The sequence below is a fragment of the Lutra lutra genome, chromosome 12 (genome assembly GCF_902655055.1).
Source record: "Lutra lutra chromosome 12, mLutLut1.2, whole genome shotgun sequence".
Classification (NCBI taxonomy): Eukaryota; Metazoa; Chordata; class Mammalia; order Carnivora; family Mustelidae; genus Lutra; species Lutra lutra.
Genome location: NC_062289.1, coordinates 62,722,542 through 62,740,907, shown reverse-complemented (window position 1 = coordinate 62,740,907; position 18,366 = coordinate 62,722,542). Strand labels below are relative to the sequence as shown.

At 43.3% G+C, this 18,366-nt stretch overlaps 2 protein-coding genes across 7 annotated transcripts in view; one reads left to right on the top strand and one right to left on the bottom strand.

Moving 5' to 3' along the window:
• The window catches only part of LDLRAD4 (low density lipoprotein receptor class A domain containing 4), a 422,279-nt gene that overhangs the window by 251,769 nt on the left and 152,144 nt on the right, over positions 1-18,366 (bottom strand). Inside the window, exon 3 of one of the 6 annotated variants that reach the window (XM_047696215.1) lies at positions 14,345-14,813. The exons of the other annotated variants lie outside the window; for them this stretch is intronic. Within the exon in view, the coding sequence (XP_047552171.1) occupies positions 14,345-14,384 (40 nt within the window). The 5' untranslated portion in view covers positions 14,385-14,813. The remainder of the gene's footprint in view (positions 1-14,344; positions 14,814-18,366) is intronic. 6 annotated transcript variants of the gene reach the window in all.
• Positions 780-2,367, top strand: LOC125081627 (syntenin-1-like). The gene has a single exon (XM_047696224.1). It carries the CDS (start codon positions 844-846, stop codon positions 1,738-1,740), a length of 897 nt encoding a protein of 298 aa, XP_047552180.1. The 5' UTR covers positions 780-843; the 3' UTR covers positions 1,741-2,367.

The window sequence follows — 18,366 nt, the reverse complement described above, 5'->3', positions numbered from 1 at the left end:
GCTCTGGGTCCAAAAGAACCTCCTCTTGCACTAGGAACTAGTTGGCCAATGTCTAAGCACTGCATGGACCATCAGGAGGCACGAGCAAACCAGAAACGTGAGCTAGGCAGATCTTCCTTCTATTCTAGAACATTAGCCAGCATATCTAAATAAATGGAAATTTTCTTGTTCATTTTACGTTTTTAAAAGGAAAAAAAGATTTTGTTAGAAACAAGGTTTGCACTGAAAATATACCAGCTGGACTGCTGAACAGTATTGGTGCTGCCCTGGGCTACAACAGAAGAAACACAGGTGTTCCCGTGCTTCTGCACTTGCTTGCTTCCAGACCCCTAAAACGCCATCTCAGGGACAAGACACACTTCTGTGTGGTCTCACTGAGCCTAGAGTTAGAGAAGGAAAGCAAGGCTGTGAGCCCATATAGTAGATGCCACAGTTTACAGAAAGGCTATGATTTTATCATTATTATGTCCAAAACAATGTCCTTAGAGGCCAAGTTTTCTTCAATATACACCTATAACATGCATCTCTCCATGAACTAAACCACCTCTCCAAGCAGCATTTGGGTCATAGGTCTCTGTGGATGATGATAAGCTGGATGGGAAATACTTCCTGACAAAGGTTGGCCTTGACCATATTCTAGGCACAGTCCAGTCATTTGTGCTCATTATTTGTGCTGAAGTTACAGGTTCTAATCTCAGCTACTCATCTTACCAGGGGTGCTACCTTCACTCAACCTGTGCCTATTTTTGCCCACCTGTCAAAAGCACTTCGTACAGTTACCGGAGGCGGCGGGGTGGCGACGGCGGTGAGCGGGTCCTTGTGGCCTAGAAAAATCCTGCAAAAATGTCTCTGTACCCATCTCTTGAAGACCTGAAGGTAGACAAAGTTATTCAGGCTCAAACTGCCTTTTCCGCAAATCCTGGCAACCCAGCAATTTTGTCTGAAGCTTCTGCTCCCATCTCTCAAGATGGAAATCTCTATCCTAAATTGTATCCGGAGCTCTCCCAGTACATGGGCCTGAGTTTAAATGAAGAAGAAATCCGTGCAAATATGGCCGTGGTCCCTGGAGCACCAGTTCAGGGGCAGTTGGTAGCAAGACCTTCCGGTATGAACTATATGGTGGCTCCTGTAACTGGTAATGATGTTGGAATTCGTAGAGCAGAAATTAAGCAAGGGATTCGTGAAGTCATTTTGTGTAAGGATCAAGATGGAAAAATTGGGCTCAGGCTTAAATCAATAGATAATGGCATATTTGTTCAGCTGGTCCAGGCAAATTCTCCAGCCTCATTGGTTGGTCTGAGATTTGGGGACCAAGTACTCCAGATCAATGGGGAAAACTGTGCAGGCTGGAGCTCTGATAAAGCACACAAGGTACTCAAACAGGCTTTTGGAGAGAAGATTACTATGACTGTTCGTGACAGGCCCTTTGAACGGACAGTTACCATGCATAAGGATAGTATTGGACATGTTGGCTTTATCTTTAAAAATGGAAAGATAACATCCATAGTGAAAGATAGTTCTGCAGCCAGAAATGGTCTTCTCACAGAACATAACATCTGTGAAGTCAATGGGCAGAATGTCATTGGGCTGAAGGATTCTCAAATTGCAGACATACTGTCAACATCTGAGACTGTAGTTACTATTACAATCATGCCTGCTTTTATCTTTGAACATATTATTAAACGGATGGCACCAAGCATTATGAAAAGCCTGATGGATCATACCATTCCTGAGGTTTAAAAGTCATGGCACAATGGAAACTTCACTGAACTCCAGTTTACTTCTTGGGCAACTTAACTTTATATTATGCACATGAAGCTTTCTAGGAGCCAGAGAGCATATGCTGCATGAAGACCTTTCTATCTTACATTATGGCTGGGAATCTTACTGTCTTGATTGGATATCTTATTCACACTTCAAGATTGTTGTAGCCTTATCCTGGTTTTACTGATGTGAAACTTTGGACAGATTTTAACTGATTTTCATTGAGTAGTTTCTCTTCTGGAAACCCGATGCTTTTACAAGCCATTATCATTAGAATGACTGATACAGGCTTAGCTCTGTGTTAGAACCAATCACCTTTATCTTACATATCAAGTAGTGCTGTTCATATTACTTTAGTTCTATGGTATAATTGCATTTTTAATGTGTAACCATAGTACATGTAGAATGACTGCTTTTGATGTTTTTTTAGTTCTGTGTGTGTGTGTAAAATACCAATTAAGTACACTGGTTTCATTCCATGTAAGCATTATACAGTGTATGTAGGTTGCTAGAGATTGTGTTGATCATCATTTAATTGTAACTACCTTTACTTAATATGCTTCAACTGTCGCCTTAACCGTGTTAAGCATCTAGAATAAAAGCCAAAATATAACTATTGCTGCCTTTCTAAAACCCAAAATGCAGTTCTGTGTTAAACTGAAATGTACACTAGCCCAGAACAATGTATTGGTACATACTGAGCTATAGCATAGCTGCTTAGTTGCATTTGAGATTTTCTAGTCAATTGTGTAATGGAAATTTCTTTCTCCTAAAACTTACTGATATTACTTTCTGAGAAATGATTCACTGTATATTAAATGTAAAAATTCTTATACCAAATAGGATTAAAAAAAAAAAGCACTTCATAATAGTAACTATTTTATAGAATGGTTTGGAGGCTTGAATACGATTATACAGATAAAGTGCTTAGAATATGGCTTGGCCCAGAATAATACTCAATTGCTATCATCCTGAGGAAGTAGAGATAAGGAAACTTGGGCTTACATTCATGGTATACTTAGTCAAGACTGGAGGAGTGGAGAAAGCAATCCGTAAAGGTCGAGGCTGATTGTTTCATAGACAGGAAAAGGGGCTGACAGCTTACATGGTGAAGGCAACTCAGGGTAGGAGTGGTGAGCAGGGTGCGTAGTACTGGTGCAGTTCGTACGCTCCCACCTAGAAAATGGTACTGACTCCCTGATAAAAGCATTGGCCCGGTACAGGCTAAAAGAGGATCACCCCCATAAGGAGAGCTAGAATGGGAAGACGCAAGCTGTACCTAGAGCCAGGTACACAGAGCAGCTGGAATTCCAAGTACAAGCAAGGAAAATGGGTGTAAGAGTCCTCGGCGGAAGACAAACTCAGGAAACTCAAGAGATACACAGCAGCGGCTGAGCACATTGGTGAGAGGCAAAGGCAAGAACCAGGAAGAACTCAAATAAATTACATAAGGAGATGCATGAGGCAAGAGTGGCAGGAGGTCTTAAACAAGCAACAGGAAAGCAGACCTGTACCAATACCTTTCTTTTGAGTGACAGCTGCCTTTTATCTGTGACCTTTCTGGAGTGGGGGCTTCTATCCCTGGTCAGTCTAGATGTTCTTGAGATGGTCAGAGCACAGTCTCTCCCCAGTTACTAGGCACCATCGCTTTTGCCAGACCATACACGAGAGCCGAGGAGGCCATGCATCAGTTCAAGTCACAAGAGAACCTACAGTGACAAAAGGAGATCCCAAGAAACCATGAGGTTCTAGCCCCGCAAGCCACAGAAAGTAATCTCCCAGAATCTCCTGGCTTAATCTCAGTCTCAATCTCACCACTCCTCCCACCCAAGGAGAACCCCCTTCCAGGGCATGTCAGCCAAGAAGCCACCCAGGATGCCAATTTATGCTGAGTACCAGCGCAGTGCTGGTGCCCCAAACATCTTTACAAACAACAAGAGATGGGAGAAACTGCATTTATCTTATCTCTTTTCCATAAGCATGCTGTGGGCAGTTGGAAGTTGCATTATGACCAGTGTTCTGGACAGGAAGTGAGTCCCAAGTACTAAGAGCTCATTGTTAAAATGCCTTCGAGGCAATGGAGTTGCTTACCTATAGGGCCTTGGTTTTGCTGTGTGGGATCCACGTGCTTATAGCCAGCAGCACAGAGGCTGTGTGGGGTACCAGCTGGCCACCTGAATGCAAACGCGATGGGCACCAAACCAACATTAATGGAGTACGAGCTCATCAGCATGCCCAACTGTGGGTGTACCCACTTCGCCCCAAATCTGCCCTTAAGCCGAATAAGACCCTTGCTCTTCCTCACACACATGACTATTTCCACCTTCCCATCTTTCTGCTTTTTTGCCTCTCTATCAAACCCTGCTCAAATCTGAGCTCCTCTGATAAGCTCAACAGTATTGTTTTTTTTGTCTAATGTGCCTATTTTTACTGTGGGCAAATATAAATAATATAAAAATTACTACTTTAAACATTTTTAGGTGTACAGCTCTGTGGCATGAAGGACATTCATAGTGCTTCACAACCATCACTGCCATGGTTCATTCTTCTTTCATTCCTATAACATCCCCAAAGCAGGATGACATAAAAACTGGTGAGGTTAACAGGCAGACGTTAAAAGTCTGTATTTTCCAAGTTAGAAAATAGACAACACTACCTGACAAATGCTTACTGTGTGAGTTCAGTTTCAAGCTTCAAATTCCTCTCTCTCTCTCTCTGTTCTTCACGCCCTGCATTGATTTCTAAAGGAAAAGGCCTGTTTCTCTCTGCTTCCCTGCATGCTTAGGATCCAGCTCAAGCACAGACACACCTGTGTTTCAACTCTGGCACCACAGCTTCCTAGACAACATGGCTTCAAGTAGCCTGCTCCGGGCCTGTGTTGTTCCCTTACCAATAAACCTAGGATAACACACATACCACCCAGGGTTGTCGCGAAAATTGAATGAGATTGCATATGCAAAAGCACCTGGCAGAGCAGACAATTAATCTTCACTCCTTATGTCAGCTCTGTGAAATGGTGTATCTGCGATCAGGGATAACTAATTCCAAAGGGCAAGGAAACCACCCTTAATTTTCTGAAATTTTACCACAGGAAAAAAAAAAAAGACAATAATAAATTTAATTAATAAGACCAGATGGCTTCCCGTCCTCTGAAGTGAAGGAGCCCTGAGCCCAGATGCTACCTACAGGTATGCGGGACCACGTACCGTCATCCTGGATCTGGAACCAAGAGATGCCTTCCTCACACTGCTCTGAAAACATTCTAAGGTACTGAAGTCGGCTGAGAGGGGAAAATGTCCATGTTACCATATTCACTGTTGTTGCTTAAAATTTGTAAATAGAACCAGAAAACATCCACCCAGATGTCACAAATGTTTATTTCTAAATCCCCCTCTGAGCTGTCACATTTGAACATAATGTCCTGAAATAAGCACGTGCAGACCTGTTACTCCAACTTAGACCCTTCAAGGCACACGTCCATGACCTGTGAGGACCTCACAGAGTTGCTGCCCTAGAGGCCTCTGGAAAGAAACCATCACTCAGGGTTGCCTCTGAGCAAGGCAGGTAGAGTGAGTGGAGTGCAGAGACAGAAACCATATTGGGTGGAATATAAATGAGGGAGAGAGGAAACCATATGCTGGAGATTTCTAGAAGCAGAGAGGCCAGGGCTTTGAGCAAGAGTCTACAGCCTCTCCAGACCATGCTCCCAGCTCCACAAAAGCAGTGAGGTATCTGCTCTGTACCCGAAATCTAGACCGTGAGCTCCAGGGAGAGAGATCATATCAATCTGTTCTGAACACCTCACAGATGTGGCATGAGCTCCCATCGAATGTTTGCTAAATAAATCCTTGGTTTTTCTAAAGCCTTGACTTCAAGTCAAACTCTTGAAGACAGTGATGGGAGAAGAAAACCATTAACTGAGCACCAACTATCTGCTAGGCTTATTTGATACTTCACATGTTAGTTACTTCATTTAATCTTTATAAAATCCTACTGAGTAGTTCTTATAACCTCCATTTTGGTGTTGTAAAATGTATGGCCCAGAATGTTTAGCTAACTCAACAACATCCACTGAACAGGAATTTGGAGGAAAGTACTACCCAAGGCTGGCTGCTTCTCCCTGGAAATCATGCCTTCTCTGGCCTCTGAGTTCATCCTGCAAGGTTAAGCTCAAGGTAGTCCAAACAAAGGATTCTAAAACCTCTGTACACCAATACAGCAGGAATCTAGGACCCAAGAAAGAAATTCAAGAGGTCATATGTTGAAGCACTCACCCGCTTTCTGCCAAAGTCTTTGATTTCTGCCAAAGTCTTTAGCAGAGCTAAACCACTCCTTTCAAGGATAACATAAACATCCAAGTTTCAGAGGTATCGTGGACAAAAGCCAACATTTTTCAAAGAACCTAATGAGATTTGTAAGTCATTTTTGACCTCAGATATTCAAGAACAAGGAATTCAACTTAAACCAGTGCTGATTCCTTATAACCAAGATTCAAACCAGCCTTGACTTTTGTGTGTTTATACTAAAAGTCAGCAAAGAGTAACCACCATCACTTCAAATCACCCTTTAGGATGCTCTGCTCAAAAATTTAAAAAGCTAGGAAATGGAAGGCTTCAGCAAAATAAAAATATATGTCAGATTAAATAGTAATTTGAATGTTTTTCTTAAAGATTTTATTTATTTATTTGATAGACAGAGATCACAAGTAGGTAGAGAGGCAGGCAGAGAGAGGGGGGGAAGCAGGCTTCCCACTCAGCAAAGAGCCCAATGTGGGGCTCGATCCCAGGACCCCGAGACCACGACCCGAGCCGAAGGCAGAGGCCTCAACCCACTGAGCCACCCAGGGGCCCCATTTTGACTTTATAATTCCTGTAATACTTGTTTTGATGTTATAGCTATTTAAAAGCTATCAAAATGAGGAGTTCATAACTATATTTTATTACACATATTTAAATAACCTTAAAATAAATACAATTTCCAGCAACACTGAAATTGTTTCTTGTCCTTATTTAAAATGGATATATATACTCCTCAGACATTAGGCTACCATAATGCCTCTAAAAAAGATGATCACATCTATCACAGTAGGAAAATTCTAGAAACAGCGCAGAATAGTTTAGAGGGAGGAAAATGGAGATACTTTCAGGACTTATTAAACAAAACACCTTAAATTGTGCATTATTTACACATAGAAATAATGTTATTAAATAAGGGTTAGGTTTGTAACTGAGGACCAGATGCCAAGCTAAATAGCTCAATGTAAAAACCAAGCACATACTCATAATATGTTCTGAATGCTCTCTTAATAAATCTAACTTCCCTCAAGCCAGAGCATGCAAGATTTTACAAAAATCTATTATTATCAATCATTTCTACATCTATTAAATTCCAAGTAGGGGGCGCCTGGGTGGCTCAGTGGGTTAAGCCGCTGCCTTCGGCTCAGGTCATGATCTCAGGGTCCTGGGATCGAGTCCCACATCGGGCTCTCTGCTCAGCGAGAAGCCTGCTTCCCTCTCTCTCTCTCTCTGCCTGCCTCTCCATCTACTTGTGATCTCTCTCTGTCAAATAAATAAATAAAATCTTTAAAAAAAAAAAAAAAAAAAATTCCAAGTAGGAAGATCGTCTGGGCTTCTCCGGTGCACGTCACCAAAGATCTCATGGAACTAATACAGACCCTGAGGTCAGAGAAAAATGATAGAAGGATAAAAGTCTAAGGGAGATGAAAAAACATGAGTAAAGGATTGATATATTTAAAAATGTAAAAAAAAGAAAAAAAAGGTGGTCCAGTTTATCCAGAACTTCAGTCGTAGCAAGAGAATAAAGGAAGAAAACACCAGGGAACTTTGAACTATAGGCTGAGGATCCTAGACTCTTTTTAGGAAGCGAGAAGGAGCCATGAAAAGTTTGGGGGCAAGAGAAGGTATCATTAAAGCTGCACTTTAAAGAATACTGGCAGAACTAGGAAAGGGGGGAGAATGGAGGCAGGAAGCAGACTGCCTCATTTCCTTTTTTTCATCTGCAGCACTTTGCATGTGTCCAGCAAGAGTTCTGTAAACATGGACTCAATAAAAGCTGCCCCAACAGGGGGTTGCTTCACTAGCACCAGAGGACAGCGACACCTGAACTACCGCTAGAAGGAGGGCAACACCACAGACCGGCAGCATGTGCTGTCCTCTGTTTTCCTTTCTTAAAAAGCCCTGGAGGTCTTGTCATTTGGGAAAGGCTGCCCATACTCTGCCCATCTGGGACTTCATACTGCAAGTCTCATGTGAAAGACTTTGAAAAGCTCTATAGTTAAGTAACCAATTTAATTTGTTCTTCCAGAATTTGGCCATGAAAAGTTCTATAGTTAAGAAATCAATTTAATTTCTTCTTCCAGAATTTGGCCATGAATCCACCCCCCCCACCACCCCCCTAATCGTGGAACAACTCTCCTAAAACAAGCATACTCCAGGCAGGTCTGGAAAGTGTGGACTAAGGTCAGCCATGGTCAGCACATGGGCACAACCTCAAAGGGGTCAGTAATAAGCTGTAAGTCGGGTCAGGGTCCTTCAGGACTGTTCAGAGTCCTCTGGTCAAGCCTCCAGGTAAAGCCACAGAGTCCCAGCACTCTATCTAGCGTGAAAGAATTCCATGGGGGAAAGTAAGCATCCTGACGATTCAATTTAAGTGATTCTTCCTTTTTGGTCATTAGTGGTTAAGAAAACCCAGTCACCGAAATCCATACAAGAGCACTCTTTCAGACACCTGAAGACTATTAAATCAACTTTCGTCCTTCTCCTTTATTTCTCCTTCTCGAAATAACTTTACTGTATTTAACACCTAGGTCTGATTATTCTTTTCACAAGAAAGATGTAAATTCTAGAGGAATTTGGTTCACTTATTTAGACAACCAAGGATATAGGTTTCTTCTAACCCAGAAAGAAATGATTCCAAAAGCCTAAGACACTTAGTTATACAAAACAGTAGTTAAGGGTGGCATTGAGGGTGGGAAAGAGGCAGAAATCTGAAACCAGCATCTTCTTTAGGATATAGTAGTGATAACCCAGGCTGGATGCTCTCCCAGTCATCAGAGAGTACAGTAAACCTCAGATGAAATCTCCATCACTACTAGGATGCTTCATCAGAGAGCTGACTGGCCCAGTCTGGAAGGAGTCCCATTTCTCTCTGCCCAGATGCACTGGGGGCAGGGGGTGTTTTTAATAAGAATCTGATCTTACTGGAGTCTGTCCATCTACATTATTGCTTCCGTGAACTAAAGCCTGGCAGAAAGACTGCCCAAAAGAACAAAACACCGAATCCAGGACGCTTGAGATTTCACTCGCCCAAATGAGATATCAGCATCGTTGTCCTAGCTCGTGGCACTCAGGTAGCCTTGTAGCGTCATGCTCTGGAGAGCTCCATAAACATGCACTGATCTCATGACACTCAGGCAGGTCACTTCATCTCAGCTGAATGGCAGGGACTGGCCACAGCAACTATGAACAGCAACCAGGAAAAAACTGAGCTCAGCACAGTCTTAGAAGCTAGGAACAATCAATCCCTTTGAAAATTCAATCATAAAGCTTAATAAGGTTCACATCTTTGGACTCCATAATTCTGATTCTGGGAACTTAACCTAAGAAAAGGGCCCAAACCATAGGAGAGCTTTTGCACAATGGTGTTCGTCAAAGCACTATCTGTAAGGACAAAAGCTGTCAAAAGCTGCAATGTCTAATAAGTGCACAATTTAAAAATTCAGGTACACATACATAAAAGAATACTATGCAGCAAGTTTAAAACTATTTATAAAGAAAATATTAGGGCGCCTGGATGGCTTAGTTGGCTGAGTGTCCAACCCTTGATTTCAGCTTAGGCCATGATCTCAGGGTTGTGAAGTTGAGCCCCAAGTCAGGTTCCGTGCTCAGCGGGGGCCGAGGGAAGGTTCTCTTTGGGATTCTCTTCCTCTCCCTCTGCCCCTCCCCCCACTTCTGCATGCTCCATGAATGAATGAATTAATAAAATCTTTTTTTTTAAATGCTCATAATGTAATGTTAAAAGGGAGTGATCAGGTGATAAAACGGAATACATATTATGAACAGTTCTACAGGAAGAAATTTATGCAGGAAAGGAAAGATTGAAAGGACATAAGCCAGATGTTAACAATGGAAAGCTTCATATGGCAAGACTGTATATATGGGTAATTACTTTTCTAATTGCAGTTTTTCTGTGCTTTCCAGATTTGTGTATAATGAACAGGTAGTACTTGTAAAAGAGAAAATTAAGGGGTTTTTTTGTTATAAAATAGTATCTAAATGATTAAAATCATTTCTAAATTATATGTGCTTAGGGGCACCTGGGTGGCTCAGTTGGCTGAGCGTCTGCCTTCAGCTCAGGTCGTGATCCCAGAGTCCTGAGACTGAGCCCCGCATCGGGCCCCCAGCTCAGCAAAGAGCCTATTTCTCCCTCTACCTCTGACACTCCCCCTGCTTGTGCACGCACTCTGTCTCTCTATCCCCATTAAATAAATAAAATCTTTTAAAAACACACACACACACAAATTCTGAGCGCTGAGAAAATTTAAAACAATATATAAATTCCTGTATGCAGGAAAGAAAATCAAAATTAGGAGGATGGATTTGTAATATGTATCCATGTGTGCACACCTACATTCACACATGAAATAAGACGTAAGAGGGGACTTTGAAAAACATAGGCAAATGAGCACTGGCATGGTAAGGAAGTGGCTTCCAAGCTCCCACCAGTCATCACAATAATTGCACATACTCCAAAACAAGCAGTGGGCTTGCCATGCAAACACAGCTTCGCACTGTCTCCCAGGCTTCCCTCCCAGCCAGACTGCAGCCCCTAAGCCGTTCTTTAATAGGAATCCTGAGCCCCCTAGGTCACAGAGGCTAATACCATCAGCAAGAGTATTTAAACATAAAACATAAACTGACAAATCTTTTTAAATGGAGGTATGGTTAACTATATAGTGACTTTTGTCATGCTCTAAAATGAGATTCAAAGCCAAGGAAAAATGCCTTAACCCCTTCACCATTCTAAATATCTAAGGCAAGACTCTTTTCCCCTGGCCTAGAGAATCCACAAAATCAGTGCATCTTTGATTCCAGAAACTAAGACATTAGCACCTTTAGTTGTCCTGGGATAAGAAAAGACCAAAGTTGAGCTCCTGCGTGGCTCAGTGGGTTAAAAGTGTCTGCCCTTCAGCTCAGGTCATGATCCCAGGGTCCTGGGATTGAGTCCTGCACCGGGCTCTCTACTTGGCGGGGAGTCTGCTTCTCCCTCTGCCCCTTCCCCCACATGTTCTCGCTCACTCTCCCTCTCTCTTTCATAAATAAATAAATAAATAAATAAACAGGTGATAAGAAAAGGTTAAAGTCAAGAAGCATTTAAGAACAGCAAACCAACTAAAAGGGTAGGCACCAGCCTCCTACTTACCTCCTACTCACCTCCACAGCTTTACCCTACTCCTTGGGCAGGGACAGAGGATTGTCCCTTTCATTCTACATCCTAAATAACTTTGACCAACTATGTGGGGAAAGGAAGATGAGAAGCACAGGCAAAGAATAAACAATGATGAGCCTAGTCCACAGGGACCCACTTCCAGAGAGGGCTAAAAGTACATACATCTCCTTTATTCTACCACTGGTTATTTCCCTAGAGACGCTGGAAAACTAAAGCCATTGTCCTACAGGTACATGTGGGCCCAACTCTTACAACAAATATTCAATAATTGACAGCTTACTTGAGAACACATAGATTCAAGGCACCTATATGGCTCAGTCAGTTCAGCATCCAACTGTTGGTTTCAGCTCAGGTCATGATCTCGCTGTTGTGGAATGGAGTCCCACGCTGGGCTCTGGGCTCAGCATGGAGTCACTTCAGATTCTCACTCCCTCTCCTGCCCACTTACTTACCCCCCACTCAAATAAATAAAATCTTAAAAAAATAAAATAAAAAAATAATTCAATCACTTCTGCTGAGTAAGTGGGACCCTTTAGTCCCTTTTTTCAATTACAGACCCTCCCAGCCCACCCTTTTCCTCTAAACACCACTCCTTGGACAGTGGTGGCTCTCGCAGCTTGCCAGGCTTTCAAATGCACTGGGTGCTTGGGCATTGTGTTAGGATCCAAGTTCTGGTTTAGCGGGGCCAGGTGACGCAGAGGCTGATTAAATCCCAACCTCTGACGGGAGACCCAGGCAGCGGTAAGCCTCCCTAGGGGACCCCCATGTGTGGCTGAGGTTGCACACACAGTGCTGGAAGATTCGGAAAGGCTGCCAGCTTAGTTTAACTGCTGGCTTTGTTGAGTGTGTCCCTGAACCCATAACACCGGCACACTAAAGGCACCTTGGAGTTGTACTGAAGACGAGTTAACGCAGATAAAGCACAGGGTAGGTTCTCTAAAACACTGACCATGGGTATTATTTTACTACTGCTACCAATAAGATTATTATTCAGGTAGGCTGATGAAACTAGGAGGAGGCCAAATTTGTAAGGAAACAGAGTCCCTGGGTAAACTCTAAGTTAAAAGAAGTTAAGGAAATATGAGCTGGGGAGGAGTCTTGAGAGGGTGGCTAAGAGCAAATTGGGAGGAGGTGACCAGGGTCCTGTGCATAGCCCACAACCAGGGCAGTAACAGTCGTAATTACAGCTGCCATTTTCTTGGGCCTTCACATTTCAGACACTGTCCTAACTACTGTGAGTTCTGCAGGCAGAACCCAGGGTTTTCCGTTATTCAGAGTCAACTGCCTCAAGGTCCCAGGCATAAGCCAGCCTGTGATCTTGACAGGGGTGGGCAGAGCAACCCAATAAGTGGTGGGGACCAGACAAAACCTCATCAAGGGTAAACCATGGCAGACCAAGGCCCGTCTCAGGAGAGACTGTGTCTAGAATCCAGTGGAGCACTACTGTCACCTCCCCACTCCCTGATCAGGCCCCTCTAAAGGGCTGACTGCAATGAGGCAGGAGTCTCAGGAGCCAGGCAGGTGGAGGCAACAACTACAGGAGCTTCTCACCTCCCGCGTCGGCAGTGGGGAGCGTGGGGACTAGGCCAGTCTACGTGTTGAACCATGGGAACCATGAGCTCTTACTCCAGTTCTTTCTGTTCCCGCTTCCTCTCAGAATTGCCTTAAGAGCTTCTTTCCATGCACCTCCTGGGTGCCTTTCCTCCCCAGCCATCTTCCAGGGAGTGGGGAAGAAGAGCTTGAAGGGCCTGGCCACTTCACAGAGGTGCTTCATGTCATGGTCCTGTGTGCTACCTGTACACACAGAAGAGTGGAAGGGACATTCTGTGAAGGAGCAGCTCACGTGACTGAAAGAGCTGAAGTGTCTCCATTAAGGGAGACAAGAGGGCAGGGTTTCCAGTCAGCCAGGCTGGAAGTCTGAAGATTGTTCTAAAGCACTCAAATATGTGTGCTCCTCTGAATCTACATTTAAATACTGTTTCATTCATTTTCAAAGGGCTGTGACCACCCTAAGAGGACCTTCCCCAGTACAGCCCCCAGGACAAGGGCTCCCATGTTACGGATGCAGATACTGACCAAAGCCTGGAAAGCATTAAACTCCATATTCAGCATCTCACACAGGTAGTCTCTTTTTTCCTAAGAGCAGTACCACTGAGTGCTGAACATGACCATCTTCACTGATAAATAGGCAAAGGGAAACATAAAGGAGCTGACTGACTGTCCAAGAGCAGAACTCTAGTCAGAGAAGAAGGCAGAGTCCAATCCAAGTCTGTGTGGCCCTCAGCCCAAATTTTCATGATTATCCTACCATCTTTCCTTTAAAAAACAAACAAACAAAAACAAACACAAAAACCTCTATGTTGAAATGTTTCTTCTGGATTCCATGAGTTTCTTCAACTTCACAGCTCCCATTTTATAAATAAGGAGCCAGAGGCCCAGAATGATTAAGTGCCTCACTGGGATATGAAGTGAATAGGATAAGAAACAAGGACCCCAATTCAAAAGGCCCTGTGTTTCAGGCCATGGCTTTGAGGCATCAGCCAAAGTGATTCCCTGCAAACTGTAACTAACTACTGGAAGCCAGGGGACAAAGCAACGTCAAAGAGTGACATGGGGATTCCCCATGAGCTCACTTATATGAGAAGAACCCCAGCTAGGAGGCCAGTTCAGCAGAACCGCCTCCCCACCATCATTTGCACATGAATACATAAGACAAGGAAAGCTAAAGATGGGGAGGGAGAAGTTACTCATCATTAATAACTTTATTCCCTCACTCTTCCTGGTTCTGTGAAGAAAAACACAGCCCCCTGCCTTGCTCTGCAAGTGACATTTCCTTTAGAGAACAATGACTCGCGGGATATTGTGTGCACCACATTACTCGAGGAAAGCAGAATCATAAAATGTCAAATCCTTTTTCAAATTCCTATTCAGAGAGCAGAAAAACATACTATTATTTTGTCAAAATCAGTTACCATGGCAGCCTGAGCCCCTTGGCTCCGTATGGCCTTGAGTTCATAAAGGTAAAAGCACGCTCATTTCATAGGGACGTTTGGTATTTTATTACCTCTCAACTCAGAATTGAAACAAAGTTTTAAGTGTGAAGGATTCTCACCTGTGAAAGCATTTGTGGCCTGAAAATCAGCTTCCTGCATACTGCTCCCCAGACAAGCCTGTGCTCCAACTCTTAAGCTATCCTGGCAAGAGGAAACTGCCTGGGCGAGGCCTCAGGTCACTTCCATCTTGGCTTGTCGGAGTCCATCGCTCTGCCCCGTCCGGCTTTTGGTAGCATCTGATGCCCACCTGCCCTGCTCCCAGACCCTGAGAGCGGGCAGTACCTAGGACAGCACCCAGTCCAGCAACGTGCACACTTGGGGCACACAGTCACGTCAGCCGTCCAGCCAGAGTGAAGGCCATGGTGAGCCCAGGAGCAGAGGAAGCTGTCCCGCTGAGACCTGCTTTCCCACCTTACAGTGAGGCCCTCCTCAGCCACTTGGCAGCCAGCATCCTCCACGGGTCTCAGCCGCTCTAAGGGAGCTCAGTATGGTCTGATCTGCTGCTCTCTGGCTTCGCCTCTCCCCTTGCTGAAATTAAAAAGAAAGAGATCACTTTCCTGATGACTTGCAGGAGTACTCAATTTAGTAGACCCATAAAGTTAAAAAAAAAAAAAAAAGAGAGAGAGAGAGAGAGAAAACGCCACCCAGAGTAGTGATCATGGCCATGCTATGGCACTGGGGGAGCTCTCGGTAGGAAGCAGGTGCAACATCTTTTTCTGAGTGTCTGTGAAGGTGGCAGGGAACAGAGGTAGCTTTTACTTGCACTCTAGAAAAAAAGACAGCAGAAGACAGCATTCTCTGCTCTAAGCCTCGCTAAAAATGGCTATAAAGGTGACATAACATTCAAATGTCATTCCCCCAGTCACATAGTTCGTAGATACCCTGAAGAAGAAACCCATTTCCCAAGCTTGTTCCTGAGGTGCTCTCCCTGTTTGTGCTCTCTGTCTCTGTGTCAAATAATTTAAAAAAACAAAACAAACAAAAAAAAACTTTAAAAAATGACTCTCAAGGGGGAAGACAAAGGCCTGTATCAATATTTTAAAGAGTAAAAAGGAAAAGCAAATTTAATCTGAAAATTTACATTACATATTACATAACAATAACAGCACTTTACAAAATACTTTCCAGATATTTCAGTGTTGTTTTATTATATAAGAAGCAACACTAATAACATGAATGTTAGAAGCCCAAAGGATGAGACATTTTAAAAGAGAACCTGAATAGGAATCTCCAGTACTAGAGTAAAGAAAACTTTTTTCCATTATCATCACTTCACTCTAATCAATTTACATCACTCTTTTGAATATATAACCTTCATTCCTATTTTTCACCATCAAACTAGAGGGAAAAAAAATAATTTAAGAAAACAACACCTGGGGCGCCTGGGTGGCTCAATGGGTTAAAGCCTCTGCCTTCGGCTCAGGTCATGATCTCAGGGTCCTGGGATCGAGCCCCACATCGGGCTCCCTGCTCAGCAGAGAGCCTGCTTCTCTCTCTCTCTCTCTCTCTCTCTCTCTGCCTACTTGTGATCTCTGTCTAATAAATAAATAAAATCTTTAAAAAAAAAAAAAAAAAAAAAAAACACCTAACAGAAAAGAATACTCCATTAAGGCTTCTTGTTGTAAATATAAAGTAATAAAGGAAAATATCACTAATACAGACTAACTATAAGGAAGACCTTATGTGTTAATGAAGCACTATAATTATATTAAGAAATTCAATTGTATTGCCCTCATGTACCTATAGTATCACAGTTAATAAGGTGTAGCATACCATGAGTACATAAACTTAATGAGTAGGTAAAAAACTTATTTTAATTTAAAAAATCATTTATGCAAATAATGGTTTTGAAGTGCTTGAAAATGCAACAAAACATTTTCTCTCTGAATTGAAACATTCCACATAAAATGTCCAACACACACACTATCAGCCTCCTAAAGTCCTACACTAACTTCTAAAGTAAACCTAATCACATGTATGATACCTTTCAATTTTAGGAAATGAAATTGCCATAAAAAAAGCAAAACCCACTTGCTCTACAGCACCTTGATTTTCTTTGCCCTTTGATATGGTGCTTTCAATGCACAGAAATGCTAGACTTTATTTGTTCTCTGTTTCTAAACTCAGAGACGATCTGAAGTGTGAGAAGGTGTGTGTTGTTGCTTTACTCTGGGCTCTCTGTTTATTTTATTTTGTTTCATTGAAAAAAGTACGGTTACCTCACTTTGTATTTTTTAAGATCTTATTTTATTTATTTGTCCAAGAAGAAAGAGAGACAGAGCACAAGCAAGGGGAATGGCACACAGAAGGAGAAGCAGGCTCCCTGCTGATCAAGGAGCCCAATGCTGAACTTGATCCCAGGATCCTGGGATCATGACATGAGCTGAAGGCAGGCATTTAACCAACTGAGCCACCCACTTAGTACTGCTACATTACTTAAAAAAAAAAAAAATCAAACTATCCTATATCACATTTTAAATGGCTATGGGAAAGACTAAGGCAAATGTGGACAGAAATAGAACAAACACATTTTTTTTCTTTTCTTTCTTTTACCATATTTATCACACTCACCAATTCTTAACTTTAGTTCTTCAAAAAGAGAAGTATGGTGACAGGTACGTAACAGCTCACTGGGGGGGTCCCAGGCATAGTATTGGCATAGATTTTTACGGCATGATGTGTGTGGTTCCCAATAAAGACCAGACGGACACAACTGTATTATCTTACTAATGAATGACTTTTGTATTCCTGCAAACACTCAGGCTCCAATATATGTAATTTTTAAATAAAAATTTAACGGCAACTGCCATAAAATGTTTTCTTAATAGCCACTGACAACACAGATACCCTTTCTACAAATATACAAGAAAGAGGGGAGGGCACCCAGGACCTGGAGACTATTCTGTTCAGTAGGGGACATCCAAGACAGGGCCAGGAACCCAGTGACACTCAGTAGGAGTCAGATGACCCAACAGGGTAGGGCACAGAAGTGGATGATTAGGACCCAGAAGTAGCAAAGGAAAAGCTCATCTGCTTCCACAGCTTGATAACCAACCAAGAATCAGCAACAAGGCAGAGAACAGAACAAATGGTACCTCATCCACTTTTCCCATCTAACCCTCTCCTAGGGCTCTTGCTCATGATTCTACTCACCTTCCAATCTCAGCTCAAATGACCCTCATCAGAGAGGCTCCCTTGATCGTCCCCCAGACTAACTTCAGAGTCTGGCCACCCAGCTTCCCGGCACTTGCCATGGTCATGGCTGCATGCAGGGCTCCTGATCTCTTAGCCCCCATCTCTCCTGCTGGACTGTAAGTGCCATGAGGACAAGGACAGTGACTGGCTGACCGTCCATTACCCCTCAGCAGCCAGGACATGCCTGATGCCTGTGTCTGCCGAATGAACGGAAGAGTGGCTGAAGGCCATCAGTGTTCAGAGGGGTACACACAGAGGTGCTCAGCAAACACTTCCAAGACAAACCCACCCCAAGCAGTGAACTGAAGGCAGCATTTCCTGGCTGAGAGGCTACTCTCCAGTGCTGGCTCTGAACCTGTGAACTGGGAGGGCTCTTCCTACCACCACTGGTCAAGGTGAGACAGTGATTACCAGCACTAATTCCTAATGCACTCACACTTCACAGAACAGCCTATCCAGTAGAGGCCCTTAAAGGACACTGCTTTATTTTATTTTATTTTATTTTATTTAGATTTTATTTATTTACTTGAGAGAGAGAGAGAGTGAGAGAGAGAGCATGAGAGGGCAGAGGGTCAGGGAAAGAAGCAGACTCCCTGCTAAGCAGGGAGCCCAATGTGGGACTCCATCCTGGGACTCCAGGATCATGACCTGAGCCGAAGGCAGTCGCTTAACCAACTGAGCCACCCAGGCACCCAGGACACTGCTTTAAATCCTTTCAAACTACAGAGAGAAAACTCGGACCCCAGAGAGGTTAGATAGCTCCACGCCAAAAACTACGGTGCAGTAGAGTCAGGACTAACGCCTGTGTCTCCTGCCCCTTCCATCAACTGTTCTTCCCAGGTTACCGCTGCACATCAGGTAAACCTCCATGGTAAACCCAAATTCC